We start from the raw sequence: 16397 nt of genomic DNA on the forward strand, positions 1-16397 counted from the left end.
ATAAGGGCTGTGGTGGTGCTTTGTGCTGCGTACAAAGGATGTTCCCGGCCCCTCTGGAGCCCCATCTGACCCTCCACCAGCCCCTCCAGAGCCATTCCCGACCCTCTGCCGCTCCCCTGCCCCACCAGGTCACCCCACGCACACACCAGCAGCAGGGGCTGCGGACACGTATATTTATTATGCCCATGAACAGTATAGAAAGTCATAAAACAAGGGGACAGAACCTGGAGAATAAATAACAGCGAGTGGGGGCTGTAGTGATAACAAGGTGCAAATTAGACATAATCAGGGACAGACACATACACACAGAGGTTTGTTAGTGAAAGTGCAAACAGGCCCCCGCGCGTGCCCAGGGCTGTCTCCCGCAGCTGAAGCAGGGGGAGGGCGGTGGGACAAGTTGCCCCCTTCACCATGGCAGGGAAGGTGTAACGTGTGCTCGGGCTCTCCCCAGCGCAGGCTCTGCCCTCCCCGGCTCAGGGATGGGGCAGGGGGGTGGCGGGGCCAGCAGGGCTGCAGGAGGATGCCCGGTGGGGTTCGCTGCTCCTCCCAGGCTGCTGCTCACCCCCAGGGACCCCCCCCAGCCTCCCAGGTAAGGGAAAAAAGCTAAGCCTGTAGGGGAGAGGCAGCCCTCACTGGAGTAAGCATGCTTCGATGTTGAAAAAGGAAGATGCTGATGGACAACAGCTACAGAAACATGGAGGGGAAAAAGAGCCTGTGGCAAAAGGCACTGAGGCCAGCTCTCTGAAATAGTCCTGTCTGTCCCCGAGGATGCCCAGCAAGGCCGAGCCCCCGCAGCCAAGCACCAACACTCGCCCCAGGCGGGCGGGCTGCAGCAGAAGCCAGCGCCCACCCCTGCGCTACCCTAACACGACTGCCTACTCAAATCTTTTATTAAAAAGATTTTCAATAATTCCCCCAGTAAAAGCAGTATATATTTTTTTCCAAAAAAAAAACCATCCCGTGCAGGCCCTGCCCTGGCAGGCAGGGAGCCCCTGCCCCGCAGAGCCAGGCTGGCCCGAGAAACACCTGGGAGCCAGGAGAGGTTAACCCTGCGGCACAGGGCTCCTGGGGCAGGGGTGCGCCGTGCTCTGCCGGAGCAGGGACTCACTACCACTACGAGCAGCTGGAGCAGCAGGCGGGAGCTCAGCAGAAGGCATGGGTGGTGGTGGAGTTCAGGACACAGGAGCTGTCAGAGTTGGACGCCTTCGAAAATTTACGCTGCGGAAACAAGAAGCGGGAGACGGGGATGAGGTGAGAGAGGGGGCAGCGGGGAGAGAGCTGCTGCTCCGTGACTCTCTAGGAAAGCAGGAACGGCTCCAGGCCACCAAAGAGGGCAACCAGGCTGGTCCTACTTGCTTCTTTGGGCTCCCAACCCCGGCTTGCTTCAGAAGAGAGCAGGAAAGCGTGAGCATTGAGCAGCTGGGAAAGAACTCCGAGCCCCTCAGCTTCCCAGAGGCAGGAGTAGGTGTTGCCCAAACACACGGAAGGGACGCTCGTGGCTTTCTAGTGGCAGAAGATGTTAAACTTGGGCTCAGCCCATCCTAATGGAAGGGCAGAGGCCAGTGAAAGACCTCCATCGGGCCAGCGCTGGCAAAGCCCCATCCATCGGCAGAAAGCACCCCCCGTCAGCAGTCGGGGCACCCCCCAGCCCCACTGCAGAGACCAGCCCAAAAGGAGGGGCAGATGCCGGGGTCCCTTTGCAGGCTCAGCTCAGGGGGACAGCAAGCAGCATCCCACACAAGCGTGTGCCTGATGAGCCCCTGCAAGCAGCAGAAAAAGGCTTCCCCTGCCTGGGGGACAGGGCAGGAGACACCCCCCCGGCCCTCTCCCGCTGCGGGGGTTAGGACAGGGATAGAGCGCTGCTGCTGCTGCCAGCTGCCCAGGCCACAGCCCCTGGAAAGGCTGGGAACCACCACCGCCCCCAGGACACGCTGCATCAACGGCCTCGGGGGCGGGCGGGAGACTTTGCTCAAGCAGCTGGAGACAGACCCACGGCGGGAGAGGGGCTGCGTCGCTGCTGGGGGGCTGCTGCAGGGCCACAGCGGGCTTTGCCCCTGCCTGGGGCTGGGAGGTGTCCCCCACACCAGGGTTTCTCCTGTGCGTTGCCCTCCCCACGGAGCTGCTCAGGGCCTTTGTGTGACACGAGCAGTGCTTGGCCTCAGCCCCCAGACCTCAATTTTAAGTTCTTGCCGTAGAGCTGAGAGATCTGCTGCCACGGGCACGGGCAGGAAGAGCCGCTGGTCGCAGGGACAGGGGGAGGGCGGTGCGGAGCCGAGCCCCTTGGGGTGCTCTGGCAGGGGGGAGCCCCCTGTGCTGCCCAGTGAGGGGGGGTGAGTTACCTCAAACTCGGAATAGGTGCTGGCAACAGAAATAATGCTGCGGTTATGCCGGCCAGGAGTTGTGGGGGTGCATCCACCGCCCACGTTGGCTCCGTTGGGCTGGGACATGTTCTCCTTGTTCTGCTCCCTGTGCCTGGGACGGGGCGGCTTCGCAGCCATGCAGTTGGGAGTCCGAGCCTGGCCAAACTATGGGAAGAAGTGACAGTTAGATGGGACGCAAGAATCAAGTAGACAGAGCTAGGAGAGCCGTGGCGCCTGTCCCTCTGCGGAGCCAGGAGAGTTTCAAGCTCCAGGAGCCCTCCGGGGTCTAGGGCCGAATTCTGATCCTGGAAACGTACAGCACCACACCCGCGTTTTGAAGGTCCCCCAAGCTGCAGGCTCAGCACAGAGGAACAGTTACGCTAGAAATATGGGCTGGAAGATTTCCCGAATGCTGTTACTACCCTCCTCCTCCTCCTCCTCCCCCCTCAGGTCCCAGAAATATCCTGCCAGGATCACGGCAGCCCAGCACAGCAGGCTACAGACTAACAGAGGCTTTTGCGCCCCAGGAGCTTGGCAGGGGAGGCAGGGAAGCACAGCGAGAGAGCGGTTGGAGCTGTGCCGTCCCAGCTCACTCATCTCTTCCCCAGCCCACCCTGCTGGGCAGGGAGGCCCTGGAAAGCTCCTTACCTTCCCTCTGGAAGGTGGGAAACAAAACGTTGGCGAGTGGTAGGTGGTTCCCCCAAAAACTGAACGAACGGTGGCGTTGGGTGTGACGCTGGAGATGGAAGTGCCATTGAGCTGAGGGGAAAAGCAGAGCACGCACATCACGGGAGGAACCAGCGGCTGCCCCGCGCCAGGGAAACCAAGGCGGAGGCCCCGGCTGCGCAGAGCCTTCTGCCTCCAGAGCACCACAGTGCGAGAGGCCGGTTGTCCCCAGGGAGAAGAGAGGTGCCCCTGGCCTGGGCCCTGCCCTGCTTCCACTACGCTGCCGCAGCCCCCCGAGCCCTCCCCGCGGGACCGAGACCTGCCTCGGCCAAGGCAGGGCTCTAATCTAAGGGCAGCGCTCAGCTCCCAGCACGTCTAAGCTGCTTCGCACAGACAGTTTACCTTCCTTACTTTGCCAAGCATGTGGGGGCTGTGCATCCGACGCTTGGCGGGTGTCCGAGGGGTGCTTCCGTACATCATCTCTGCCTCAATCTGGCGGCTTTTCTTCAGTTGCTGCGCAAGAGATCCACGCTTACAAAGGCGAGCAGGGGAGCGGCGCAGAGCCTCCCGCCGCTCGCCGCCAGGGGAAGGGCAGGCTCCCGCCCGCGGGCGATACCCTGCGGACAGCCTGCGGCACGGCCGAGCAGCCGCTATTTCAGCGGAGATTTACAGGAATCCAGAGCCAAGCAGGGGACAAGAACAGGGCTCAACACACACAGACGCCGATAGCAATGGACCCAGTCCCGCTGTCAGAGACAGGCGACCGCATGCAGAGCCACTTGCGGGCAGGGAGCGAGAGGACAGCGAGCCCCCGGCAGCGCTGGGGCAGCTCCGCACCTGTACGGGGCACGGTCACCCACAGGCGGGTGGGCGCTCGACGCAGCAGGGGCTCCTCCGGGCCAGGAGGCGGCACACTCAGCTGGGCACTCACCCGCTCCTGTTTCTCCTTCTCTTTCTCCAGGTGGTACAGCTGCCACTGCTCCCTCACGAACTCCATGAACTGCTGTCCCTTCACCAGGAAAGGTCCCTCCTGCTCCTGCTCCCAGGCCTGGACTCTGCTCTCCAGCTGCTCCTGCAGCTGATGAGGACATGAGGGTACATGGAGAGGCAGCTCCACGGCCAGAGACAGCCCTTGCTGGCTCCAAGTGCTGGGCTTCCCCTCAGCCAGCAACAGGACGGCCTGCCCGGGACTATGGCTTCTGCTCGCGGGATGAACCTACCTTGGAAAGCGTCTTCAGCAGCTTTGCTCGCTGCTTCTCTTCTTTCAGCAGATTCCCCCCGCGGTTGGTGTAGCGACTGGGGTCAGTTGCTTTCCTCTAGGGCCGAAGGGAGGTCAGGAGAGAACCAAACACACCACCCGGTCCCACAGCCCAACCTACGCCCCGCAGGACACAGCCCCTGGAGGAAGCCATCCCTGCTGCGCAGCCCCCCGTCACAAACCACACCAGTGCTCCAGAAACAGCACCCCGCCGACCCACCGTATTTCCTAGTGCCTCCCTGGTCTTTCCCAGCAGCGCTCGGCACGTGGGAGCGGAGGCATGTGCTGCCCAGTGACCCACCATGGGGCCGGGCAGAGCGCCTTCCTGCACGGACAATACCTCCAGCTCCAGGAACAGCTTCCAGTTCTCCTCCCATTTCTGGACAGCCACAAACAGATCTTTGTGTGTTTCATAGTGGCTCTTCATCTTCTTCACCTCAGCATCGTGGAGCTCGAGCAGGGTCTCCGTATAGTCCTCTGGAGAGGATACAACAGCACATTCAGCAACACTGAACCCCCCACGAACCCTCATGCAAACCCCTGTGTAAACCCTTGTGCAAACCCCATCCTGTGCTACTCCTCCTCCACCCCACGTCCCACCTCAGGAGGCCCCTGCGAGCTGAGGGCAGCCCTTCTCGGCAGCCTGCAGCTCCCACAGGGGAGTCGGCGCAGAAAGAGCCAGCACCCACCATCATAATAGGGGCTGAAGTCTTCCCTCTGCTTCTGACCATAGAAGCACTTGTCCCAGTAGTCAGCCAGCTCTTCCCGGATTGCCTGAATCACAGATTTCATGTTCTGCAGCTTCAGCTCCTCCAGATGGTCCACTTCCAACTGCAGCTGCCAACAAGATTAGAGCACAGACTCAGATAAGGCAGCATGAGAAGAAAAGGAGCAGAACAGGATTTATCTCTGTAAGGGGCGCTCGTAATTTCTCCTAAACGAAGCGGCCTGAAGAGACTTTTCGTGTCCCAAACACTCGCAGTACCAGGCCTTCTGCTCAAGGAGCCGACAAAGCCAACACCTACTTGTATCTTGTGAGAAAGAGAAAGATCAGTTTTAGAGAAACAGAACAGCCCTGTTTTTCCTCCCGTGAAGGACGAGCTGTTTCTCCAAAAGAGAGGCCATGCCCAGTGTTGACCTTTGCCTCATTATCCATGAAATGCATATTAAAGTTCACACCCTGCACACGCTAATGAAGATTATTGGGATCATGCTAAACATAAGTGACCATAGCTCTTGTCTCCCCACCCAAAAGGCACAGGAGGATCCTTACAGCTTTCCTGGTTTTGGTACTGGATCCAGTCATGTGCACCGCAGAAGACTCCCTCTCCTCCACAGGAACCTGCAGCCTTTCCCAAAGCAGAGTGATTCTGGAGCGCAGCTCCGTGCACGCAGCTTCGTTCTGGGATCGCTGGGCTTCCAGCTATGGGAGGGAGGGCAGAGGGTCAGCACCAGCCCAGCCCGGCCCCGAGGGGCACGAGGAGGCTCTGTGCTCTGCTGCACCCAGCAGAGCCACTCGCTCATCTTCCAGGATCTCCTGGCAAAAGCTCCCGCAAGGATGTTCTAATGCACAGCCTTGCTGGGAACCCAGCAGTCGCTCTTCACACGGCAGTGCCAGCTCCTGTCCGGGCCCACCGACAGCCTCCACAGCTCCCCAGGTTGCACCAGGCAGCGCTGCCTGGGTGTGCCAACATACCTGCTGCAGCAGGTTCTGGAGGGCAGCGATGTTGTCCTCGGACAAACAGAAGGCTTCATCATCCTTGCACACCACGTCCTGCTCAAAGCTTGTGTCCGGACTGCGGTCCAGCTCCTCCATAAGGAGGATGATTTGCTGCTTGGTGCTGACAAACTGTTCTTGCCTTTGCTCCTGGAGGCGACACGTGGCATTAGAAACCAGCGAGCACCTCGCGTGCTGCCCCCGGGGAGATCCTCACCCCCTCTCTGCCCACCTTCTCAGTGCTCAGGGAGGCCAAGTGGCGCCTGTAACGATCCAGGTCCTCCAGGCTGGGCACGGCATTGCTGTCAATGCGGAACGGGGCTGTGCAGAGGATGTCGCACAAGTCTCGATCTCGTTCTTGCAGACTTTCCAGCTCCTGCTTCCTGTCCCTTTTCTGCTTTAACAGCACTTGCACGCGGGCACGCAAATCCTTCTCCATCTGCAGAATGGTACCTTGTTCCTCCACCTGGAAGAGTCCAGAAATCAGCTCTGTTCTCGCAGGCCTAACTTACATATTTAAGGCTTCTTAAACAACGACCTGGGATGCAAGCCCTAGCTCTGAACAAGATGTTCCCCAGGAAGGTGCAAATGCAGCAGCACCAGATGAGACGCTGCAAGTCACCTGCCCCCCTCGCCAACGTCTGCCCGAGCCCCACCAGCAAGAAGCCATAAAGCCTTCTGCTCCACCGAGCCTCAGAAAGAGTGGCTTTGAGCAGGCGTCTCGCTTGCGCCTCACCGAGACACCCGGGCAGAGGCCAGGCAGCAGAAGACTGTTGCCAGCAGGATCCCAGGAGTGAAAAGCGATACCTTACCTCAAAGGGGGCCAGCTGGAGCTCCCTGTGGAGGGTGTCAAGCTCCTTCCGACAGACAGCAATGCTGTTCAACAGATACTCCTTCAGGTTCTTCTCCTCGGAGATCATCATGTCCAGAAGACTCTGTGGCACAGGCGAGGTTAGAGGCAGCCCGCGGGGAGAGAGCGCCAGAGGGGACGCGCAGGGAGGCCGGGCGGGCCAGTGTGGCCGGGGATGGAGAATTAGTGGGGCCAAGGAGAGAAAGGGCCATGGGAAGGGGTGGGCAGCATGGGGGCCTGCAGGACTGGGCTGTGGGGGGTGAGGACAGAGGCACGGTGGTGCCCCCGGTGCTGCCACTAGCCCGGGCTGGTTGTGCCCCCAGGTGCTGCCACTAGCCCGGGCTGGCCCCGCACTCGCAGCCTGGCCCGGGAGTGCTTCTGAGCGAGCTGCAGCCGCAGGCCCAGCGGCGAGCGGGCCCGGTACCCCCCGCCCCCCTCACCTCGATGTGCTTCTTGACGGCCTCGGTGCGCTCCAGCTGCTGCTTCTCGGGGATGCCGATCTCGTCCCAGATGTCCTGCAGCACCGCCATGGCTTGGTTCAGGCACGACACGGTCTCGGCCGCCAGTATCTCACTGAGGGCATAGGGGCGCGCCGGCATCAGCGGCCGCCGGACGGGGCCGGGGGCCCGGGACGCTGCCGCCCGCTCCCGGCTCTCCGTCGCCCTCCCGTCCCGGTCCCCACTGCTCCGCGCCATCCCGGCTCCCAGCTCCCCGCCGCCCTCTCATACCCCGTCCCGGTCCCCGCCGGCCACCGCCCTGGCTTCCGCGTCCCCACCAGTCTGCCATCTGCGGCCCCGGCCCCCCACCGCCCTCCCGCCCCGGTCCCCAGCGCGCCCCGGTCCGCACCTCTTCCTCATGGCGGCCGCTCCGCTCCGATCCGCTCCGCTCCGATCCGATCCGCCCCGGTGTGTACCGACCCGCGCCCACCGCTCGCTCCGCCGATTCAAAAGGCGCTGCCGGACGCTCTGATTGGCTGCCGCCAGCGACCGCGTCACCGCGAGCCCCGCCCACAACCGCCCGTCGGGCCGCACCCTCTCCGTTAAGCTTTTTCTGTCCCGCCCCAAGCCGGCCGCCAGCCAATGGCAGCGAGAAGCTTTCGGGCATTTTAACCAATCACAACCGAGCCGGCACCTCCGTGTTTGTACGCGTAACGGCGCTCAGTACTTGACAGCAACCACGTGACCTGGTGCGTGACACCCCCCCCGCCCCGTCCGGGCGGCGCCGGAGCGCCACTGCGCATGCGCCAGGCGGCGAACGGGGGGGCACCCCCACTGCGCCCCATCGCCCCCGGCCCAGACCCCGGCCCCGGTCCCGCCCCCGCGCCAGGCCGAGCCGAGCCGGATCCGTGCCACGATGGATGTTTATTGGCACGGGGTCGGGGGGGAGCGGAGGGCGGCAGGCCCCCCCCCAGCCCCGTCCGGGCCTCACGCCTTGGCCTCGATCATGGCCTCCATCATGCGGGCGCTGTTGGTGATGGCCGTGGTCAGGAAGATGAACTTGCAGCCTGGGGGAGAGGCGATGCCGGTGCCCTGACAGTGCTCCCGGCCCGGGGCAGGGCCGCTCCCGGGATCCCGGCACCCCCTTCCCGGGGCTCGGCCGCCTCTGGCACCGGGCACAGCCACGGCTCCACGCCGTGACTACGGGAGTCCCCGAGCCCTGCCCCTCCCCTGCGGCTCCTACCTCTCTCCTTCCCCAGGAACCGCAGGGCCGCGATCTCGGAGAAGGTGCAGCCCCCCAGGAAGACGGCGAGGATGACGCGCTGGGACTCCCCGGCGGGGTTGTCCTCCACGGCGCTGTCTGGATGGGGCAGAGCGCTGTGGGACCCCCCAGCCCCCGGCCTGCCCACCCCCAGCCCGGCGCCTGGACCTACCTGAGACCGAAAACTCGTTGCCGTTGAGCAGCCGCACGACCTCCTCCAGGCCCAGCCAGCCCCGGCGCTCCAGCACCTGGGGGACGGGGCGGGGGTCAGGCTAAGGCCCCCCGGGAGCACTGCCCACCCCAGCCCTGGGCAGAGGGACCCCGCCGGACGCCCCGGAGGCAGGCTGGCGTGTGGGGGGACACGCAGGGAGGACCCCGGTGACAGGCGGCCTCACCTGCTCGATGATCTTGCAGCTCAGGGGGACGTAGGCCCCGCTGAACACATAAGCCATGTCCCGAGGCATTTTCAGGTCGTACTCTCCGTCCACCCGGGGGATCTGCAGAGACGAGCGAGACTCCGGGTACGGGATCAGCCTGCTCAGGGCTTCACCGACCCCCCCAAGAGGTGCAGACCGATGGGGAGGGACAGTGCTCAGAGCAAGCCCCTGTCCCTGCTCCATCCTGCCCTGCCACCACCTGCCCAATATGCAGCCCGGGCGGGCATCAGAGGGCCAGGGACGGACACGTCACCTCTCCCCTGGACAGAGGCCACAGAGCTGCCCCCCCCCAGCGCCAGGCAGCTGCCTGCAGCCAGCGCCAGCCCTGGACTGGGGCTGCAGTGTTCACAGGGGGCAAGGTGAGCCCCAGCCCCCACCTGGCCGGGGCCCAGAGTCAGAGCAGACCAGGAAGCCCGCAGTGAGCCCCTGTCCAGGGGAAAAGCCCCTCCGCTGCCTGGAGCGGCAGCAGCAGCTCTGGCCCTGTGCAGAGGGCACAATGGAGGTGCAGAGCCTGGAGAGCCGGGCACGGGCATGGACCCACCAGAGCTCTTCTGGCACCGGTGGGCACTGGCCAGCAGCCCCACGAGGACATACCAACCCCAGCTTCTTGCTTATGGCTCGAAAATTGCTCTTCCTGGCCAAAGAATTAAACGCATCTGTAATCTTTCCTGGAAAAAAACAAGACAAGGAGAAACGTCTCAGAGCCTCTGGAATAAGAGGGACACGCAAGCTGCTGGCTCTAGAAGAGAACTGGCAGCAGTGCCTGCTGGTCTGCTGCCCCTGTTTGCAGCACCATCTCCGGGGACGTGCTCTGTGCCGGCAGTGCCCACCTTTCCCACGAGCTTCCAGCCAGCTCTGAAGCAGGAGCTCCCAAGGGGACAGGTCTCGGCCCCAGCGCTCCCCACAGCCCAGGCTCCCAGGGGAAGCGGGGTGCAGAGGGCTGGCCCTCACCTGCAGCGCGGTCTGTCACCAGCTTGCTGACTTTGCTCTCCACGGCAGTCAGGGTCTCTCCAGCCGACTGCTCGGTCAGCAGCCCGACGCGCTTGAGGTTGTGGAAGGTCAGCAAGTGCTCAGGCCCGTAGCTCTGGGGAAGGAGGCAGCCGGATCAGCGCAGAGCCAGGGTGCCACCTCCGTGGGGAGCCTGCTTAGAACAACCCCGCAGGCAAAGGGCAGAGCTCGGGGCCCATGTGGAGCCCATGGAGGCAGGGGCTGTCCTGAGGAGACAGCCTGAGTGCCCCTGGGGAGCGCTGCTGCCCGGCGCCTGTGGCAAGCAGCAGGCAGGGAGGGGCAGCCCTGTCACACACAACACTTGCTCTGCTGTGAGCCCCCAGACACTCGCCTGCAGGTACTGGGTTTTCAGGGAGCGGTAGTCTTTGGGGATGAGACCTGTAGGGAGCACCAGGGTGAGCTCTGCGCCACGGCCAGAGGGTGCCGGTGCCCCCCCCAGTGCAGCCAGACACCTCACCGTTCTCCGTGATGGACAGGAGGCACATCAGGCGCAGGCTCTCGATGGGGGACACCTGGGTGGGAGTGAGCAGTGAGCCCCCTGCAGCCCCCGCAGCGGGACGGGGCGGCCGGAGCAGCCCGTTCCCCCAGCTCGGCGAGGTCTCACCTGCCGGTCGATGTGCTCCTCTATGAAGCTGGTGCTCTCTCGGATGTCGAAGCCTTCCAGCAGAGCTATGGTGGGGGAAGAGGCGGCGTCACTTCACCCACCCCCAGGGCTCTCACCAGCTAACCAAGCTGGAGCCCGGGCTTGGCCTCCCTCCCCGAGCCCCAGGGATCTGGGCAGGCTTGTGATGCTGGGCCTCCCACCCCACCACACACCAGCCCTCTGAGGATGATGCTTGATCCTATTTAGGACCCCAAGACCCGCCCCAGTGCAAATGGTCTGGAAGGATTGTGGTCATGCAGGGCTGGGACAAGTGAAAGGAGGGTGTAGCGAGGGGGGGCCAGTCACTTCTCGCAAGTAACAGGCAACAGGACAAGAGGAAACAGCCTCAAGTTGCGCCAGGGGAGGTTTAGATTGGATACTAGGAAAAAATTTTACACTGAAAGGGTTACCAAGCATTGGGACAGGCTGCCCAGGGCAGTGGTGGAGTCACCATCCCTGGAGGGATTTAAAAGCCGAGCAGACGTGGTGCTGAGGGACATGGGGCAGTGGTGGGCTTGGTGATGCTGGGGTGATGGTTGGACTCGATGATCTGAAAGGTCCCTTCTAACCCAGGCGATTCTATAAGTGAGGCCATGTGTATGGGACAACTTGTAATTTCTCCTAAATAAAACAGCCTGAAGAGACTTTCAATGTAAGGCCTTGAGCAGGCCATATTCTCAAGGAACTGATAAAGCCAACACCTGCTTATCTCCTGAGAAAGGAAGCTGGCACCTGGACGCCAGTTCTAAAGAAACAAAACAGCCCTGTTTTTCCTCCTGTGAAGGACGAGCTGTTTATCCGAGAAAGACGCCATGCCCAGTGTTGACCTTTGCCTCATTATCTGTGAAATGCATACTAAAGTTCACACCCTGCATATGCTAATGAAGATTATCGAGATCATGCTAAACATAAATGACTATAGCTCTCGTCTCCCATCTTGCACTCAGATGTGCGAATCCGAGTCGTTTACCCCCCCTCTTTTCTGAGTGGGACGCGACACCCTGGGTCGGAGCAGAGGGTTGGGGAGCAAGGGCCGGGACAGGGGTAGCAACAGATGTGGGACAGGGAACAGCACTCACAATGCTCAGCCTTGATCATCTCCTGGAAGTCCTGCTTGGTTTTCTTTTTCATGATGGACTCGCAGGCACCAATATCTGGATAGCCAAGAGAGATGGCCACTTTGGAGCATCGCTTGTCCCCCCAGCCCCAAGTGAACTAACAGCCCCTGCTGCCCTGCCCACTGCTCAGAGAATCGTCCCCTCCTGGGGACGAGCAGGGCCTTTTAACCCCGGGGAGCCCAGGCAGCTGCTGCAGCAGCCAAGGGCCTCTCCCTCCCTGCTGTGCCAGCCCCAGCTCCTACGCAGGCTCAGCAGACGATGCTCCTGCTTTAGTCCCTTCAGCTCCTGGGAGACAAAGTTCTTCATCTGCTTGATGTCCATGCTGCGGCGCCGCTGCAGAGAAAAGAGCATCCAGGGAGGCGACCCAGCTACGGAGGGGCAGCACCGTGGGCGTCCCGCACACCAGGGCCATACTCACGTCGTACTGTGCCTGCAGGTTACGTGACTTCTGGCTCAAGAAGCCGAACACGCTGGAGAAGTGCTCATTCCGAATCTGGCTGAAGACCTGTGGAGAGCACCCCAGAAGTTGGTGCCAGGGCAGCCACAGCCCCCAGTGCCATGGCACCCAGAGCTGACGCTTGCCAGCAGCCCGAACAGTAGGGAGACAAGGTGCTATCTCTGCCGGGGAGGCCAGTGCCCCAAAATTCCAACTAGCCAGCAAGACACAGCCCTGCACACAGGGACTCTGCCAACAACAGGCACCGAGCTGCGCCTGCAGACCACGCTTCTCTGGTCTCTCTGTCCTGACCCATCCCAACCCGTGCTCCGATGGGTGCTCCGAGGCCCAGCAGCACCCGGCCACCCCTGCTTGGGCTTACGGGAGGACATGCCCCGCTCAGCCCCTCCTGGTGCCACCGGAGCACAGGGGGACACGCTTCTCCCAAAGCACGTGAGCAGGACTCACTTTGTCCTGGGCATTCAGCAGCACCTTAATGCTCTTGTCAGAAGAAGTGACGTCTGGCCCAAAATCCACGCTCCCTGCAAAAAGGATGAAGAGATGCTTTGCCCCAGCACTAGCGACATCCCGGCACGTGTCGCCCCTGCTGCAAAAGGCAGCAGAGAGAGGTGATGCCCACCCAGCCGCTCGGTCAGACCAAGGGCTGTCCTTGTGGAGAGCCTCCAGCAGCACCCCACACCACGACTGCCCCCGTGGGGAGCGGCTTCGGCTGCAGCACGCAGGCTCTCGGTCTGACAACAGCAGGCACAAACCCTGGGGACTCTCCCTGCGCAGGTGTGCAGCCCCGCACCGCCCTGTCGCCTCCCCTGGTGACCTACCGCACTTGATGCGGAAGGTGTCATCCACCAGCCCCTCGTACACCACCTGGGAGCACAGTGCCGTCACGTAGTCTGTGTCTGCAACGAGAGACGGTGCCGGGGCTGCTCTCCCGCTCCTCGCCCTCGCTGCCCGGCCCCGACCCCGCAGCCGGCCGCCCCACACCGCCTGCTGCTCCCCGCAGCCCGCACAGCCTCTCCCTGCCCCGTCACCAGGAGAGCCTTCTCCGGGCAAGGTGCTGGCCCAAACTTGGCCAGCCCTTGCCCGCTGCCCGCCTCACTCCAGCCTACCTCTGTCCATCAGGAAGACGTTGCCAATCTCAGGCTTCCTGCCCTGGCTGTCGCCCTCGCTCTCTTCCTCCAGGTCCCGCCACAGCTCGTAGCTCATCTGTGACAGGCAGAGCGTGGCAGGGCCGGGGGAGCAGCCCAGGCTCCCGACAAGGCCCACAGCCCACCCCAGCCCCTCGCGTGCCGCTGTGATGAGCCAGCCAGGGCACGGGATAAAGCCATCCACGGGGACAACCAGCCACAGCGGGCCTGAGGCTCACTGACCAAGACTGGGCACAAACGCTTTCCCCTCCAGGGCATGGGGTGCCCCACAACACCCCAACGAGCAGCTGATGCTGCCGTGGCTGCCCCTGCCCAACCTCGGCACACGCAGCGCTGGCTGGGAGATGCAGGATGGCAGGGCCCCCTGCAACCTGCCGAGCCCCCCGCAAACCTGCTGAGCCCCAAGAGCTGCCTGGGGAGAAGCAGCAGCCACCTCTATAGTGACACAATGCCACGCGGTTGATGGGGTTTGAGTCCCTGCAAGCTGTACCCCTTTCGGGGATCAGAGAGGCTTCCCTGGGCACCAGCCGAGCCCGGCAGCATGGGCCATACCTTGGCACACCTGCCAATCCCATAGGCCTTGCCAAAAGGTCCGTACAGGGAGTTCAGTAACTGCAGGGCTCGAGCGATGGAGTTGATCCAGCGGTGATCTCCCTCCTGCAGGGACCACGAGATGTCAGGGAGCGAGGCTGGGCAGGCTGGCTGGGAAACGACTGCCACGCCAGGGCACTCAGCTGGAGATGGAGTGGGGATGGAGTGGGCCCTGGGCTTGGCAATTCCAGGAGGAACATGCACAGGAACGTGCTGGGGTGCCCTGAAGCTGCTTAGAGGGGAACAGAGGGGCCAGGACAGGGGGTCTGCGTGTGGAGGAGGGGAGGCATCACACCCTGCCAGAGCAGCCACCTCCGGCAAAAGCCACCCCAGGAGGGCGAGAGCTGAGGGGGCCGAGCAGAATGTCACACATCAGCTCTCTGAACAAAGCTTTTCTATCCCAAGCCCAACAGATGGGCAAGGGAAAGGCTGCCACCCTGCAGGGCAGCGTCCCAGCAGTATTGTCCCACTGACCAAGAAGTAGTCGCGAAAGAACTCAGGCAGCTCCATGCTGATGATGTCTTCGTCCAACGGGAGCAGGTAGAAGGACCATTCGTCACAGGTGACATCTGAGTTTGGGACAGGGAAAGGCAGGAGTTACCCAGCCCTCAGCAGAAACAGGGGCTCCTGGGGCAGGAATCACGGCAGCCCTGCAAACAGGGGTGCGGGGAGCAGAGAGATGGGGCCCTTCCACAGGGATTCATGGCAGGACGGTCTCTCCTCCCAGAAGAGGGGGGAGAGGTGCCGATGCTGCAGCGTGCACGCGGCTGCTCGAGGAAACCTGCGCTTCCTGCCCGCACTCCCATCCTGCCAGCATAGGGATCCCAGCACTGGATTCAACTGGGATTCTGCAGCGTCAGAGCTACCGCGAGCCAGACCTCGGGGAGGGGAAGGGGCAGGGGCAGGCACCACAGCCCCACTCACCACCAAAGACTCCCTCTTCCTCCAGCACCATCTCGCAAGCATAAAACTGGAAGAGAAGGAGAGACCCTCAGGATCCGGCCAGGCTCTGAGTGGGTGGGCAAGGAACTGGTGGTGAGGGCTTTTAATTAAACATTTCTGGGTTAGAAATTAAGAACTTTTGGTGTCTGTAGAAGGGGTGGAAGGCACAAAGGCCAGGCAGACACAGAGCAACGGGGTAACGGGCAGCAGAGCACAGTCAGACTGACCTTTTGGGGGCTGAAGATAATCTTGTACTTCCTGCTCCTCCCTGACATCTTGTCAGCATTGACAATGTCTGCGGACACAAAACATGCAGACCCTGCAAAGGCTGCTCAACCCCTGCACCGGCACAGCTCCTTGTGTCTGATGAGGGTCCCACATCTCATAGGACCCAAAATACCTCTGTCAGGAAGCAAAACCCCTGGGGCAGGGCCTGTCTGCCGAGGCTGTGGCCCCCCCAAAAGCCCTTCTCAAGGCCATGCAACACCGGTAGCCCCAGGCACCGACCCTCAGCCCAGGCAGCGCGGGATGCTCCCCAGACGGCAGCTGCTGAGGCATCACCCACCGACAGCGGGTGACAGACAGCTGCCCCTGGGCCGCTCCACTCACCGGCGATGTACCTCATGGTCCTGATCCGCGGCCGGACGAGGAAGCAGAACCTGCGGTCACAAAGGGGAGTAAGAGGCCCTTGTGCCCAGCCCTTCCCTGGCCCCATTCCCTCAGCAGATCTGCCCCGAGACCCGTCCAGTCCAGTGGAGCCCAATCCTGAGCTGGCAACGGGAAGAGGCACCTGCCCCAATCCCTTTGGCCTGGCCTGGCTGCGGGGCCAGCTGCAGGCCAGGCAAGCAGCCCCAGTGCCACGGCGGTGGGGGACTCACTGGTCGCTGGCGCTGAGGGCCGGCCGGCTCTCCACCTTGTACAGCTTGTCCACCTCGTGCTCCTGCAGGGAGACGCCGGGGTGTGGGTAGGCAGCGCGGGCAGCACCGGCAGCTGCCACCCGCCCCGGCCCCCGCAGTACCTTCAGGATGGAGACGTTGGCAATGCGGTCCAGGGGGCTCATCAGGTCGGCCTCGATGAACAGGTCCTTCTTCCCGGGGAGCTAAGAGCAGGCGGGGCGTGGGGACGGAGCCCCACCGGCTGTCCCTCGGGGCCGAGCCCCCTTCTCTGCCGGTACCGGGCCCTCCCCGCCCGCATCCCCTCCCCTGCTGGCCCGCGCCCCCTCGGCCCTCCCGCCCCCGGTGCGAGATCCCTCCGGGGCCCGAGCCCGGCCCCTCCCGCCGCCGTCCCGGGCCGCCCCCGCCGCGCCCGGACCTGCTCCAGCAGGTAGATGAGCTGGTCCCGCGCCAGCCGCTTCAGGATACCGAAGTCGGGCGGCTCGGGCGCATCGCGGCGGCCGGCGAAGGCCATGGCGGGGAGCGGCCCCGGAACGCCCGGACGCGGCCGCGGCCCCGGCGGAACCCCGTGGCGGAAGCACCCGTCGCCATGGCAACGCGGGGAGGCGGGACGC

At 63.1% G+C, this 16397-nt stretch overlaps 2 protein-coding genes across 3 annotated transcripts; both read right to left on the reverse strand.

Annotated features, from left to right (window-relative positions):
- Positions 1-98: 98 nt before the first annotated feature.
- Positions 99-8005, reverse strand: PRC1 (protein regulator of cytokinesis 1). Of its 2 annotated transcripts, none has more exons than XM_054213892.1 (14): positions 7698-7835; positions 7292-7424; positions 6814-6936; positions 6234-6467; positions 5981-6151; positions 5558-5707; positions 4974-5121; positions 4625-4761; positions 4247-4342; positions 3958-4104; positions 3438-3539; positions 3009-3119; positions 2340-2525; positions 99-1218 (listed from the first exon to the last, which is right to left on the reverse strand). In XM_054213892.1, the coding sequence occupies exons 1-14, from the start codon at positions 7706-7708 to the stop codon at positions 1144-1146; spliced, it is 1824 nt and encodes a 607-aa protein (XP_054069867.1). In that variant the 5' UTR covers positions 7709-7835; the 3' UTR covers positions 99-1143. The 2 variants fall into 2 exon arrangements, with proteins under 2 accessions (XP_054069867.1, XP_054069869.1); XM_054213894.1 differs by having other exon boundaries at positions 100-1218; positions 3429-3539; positions 7698-8005.
- A 188-nt stretch (positions 8006-8193) lies between these two features.
- Positions 8194-16380, reverse strand: VPS33B (VPS33B late endosome and lysosome associated). The gene is made up of 23 exons (XM_054213891.1): positions 16202-16380; positions 15909-15989; positions 15769-15830; positions 15500-15549; positions 15118-15185; positions 14873-14918; positions 14423-14517; positions 13910-14014; positions 13319-13415; positions 13031-13108; positions 12660-12733; positions 12174-12260; positions 11998-12088; positions 11717-11791; positions 10599-10663; positions 10452-10506; positions 10326-10372; positions 9938-10070; positions 9581-9654; positions 8945-9046; positions 8722-8797; positions 8532-8648; positions 8194-8355 (listed from the first exon to the last, which is right to left on the reverse strand). Exons 1-23 carry the CDS (start codon positions 16295-16297, stop codon positions 8276-8278), a joined length of 1854 nt encoding a protein of 617 aa, XP_054069866.1. The 5' UTR covers positions 16298-16380; the 3' UTR covers positions 8194-8275.
- Between the last annotated feature and the right edge of the window lie 17 nt (positions 16381-16397).

Source organism: Rissa tridactyla, chromosome 9 (assembly GCF_028500815.1).
Source record: "Rissa tridactyla isolate bRisTri1 chromosome 9, bRisTri1.patW.cur.20221130, whole genome shotgun sequence".
In the NCBI taxonomy this organism is placed as follows: domain Eukaryota; kingdom Metazoa; phylum Chordata; class Aves; order Charadriiformes; family Laridae; genus Rissa; species Rissa tridactyla.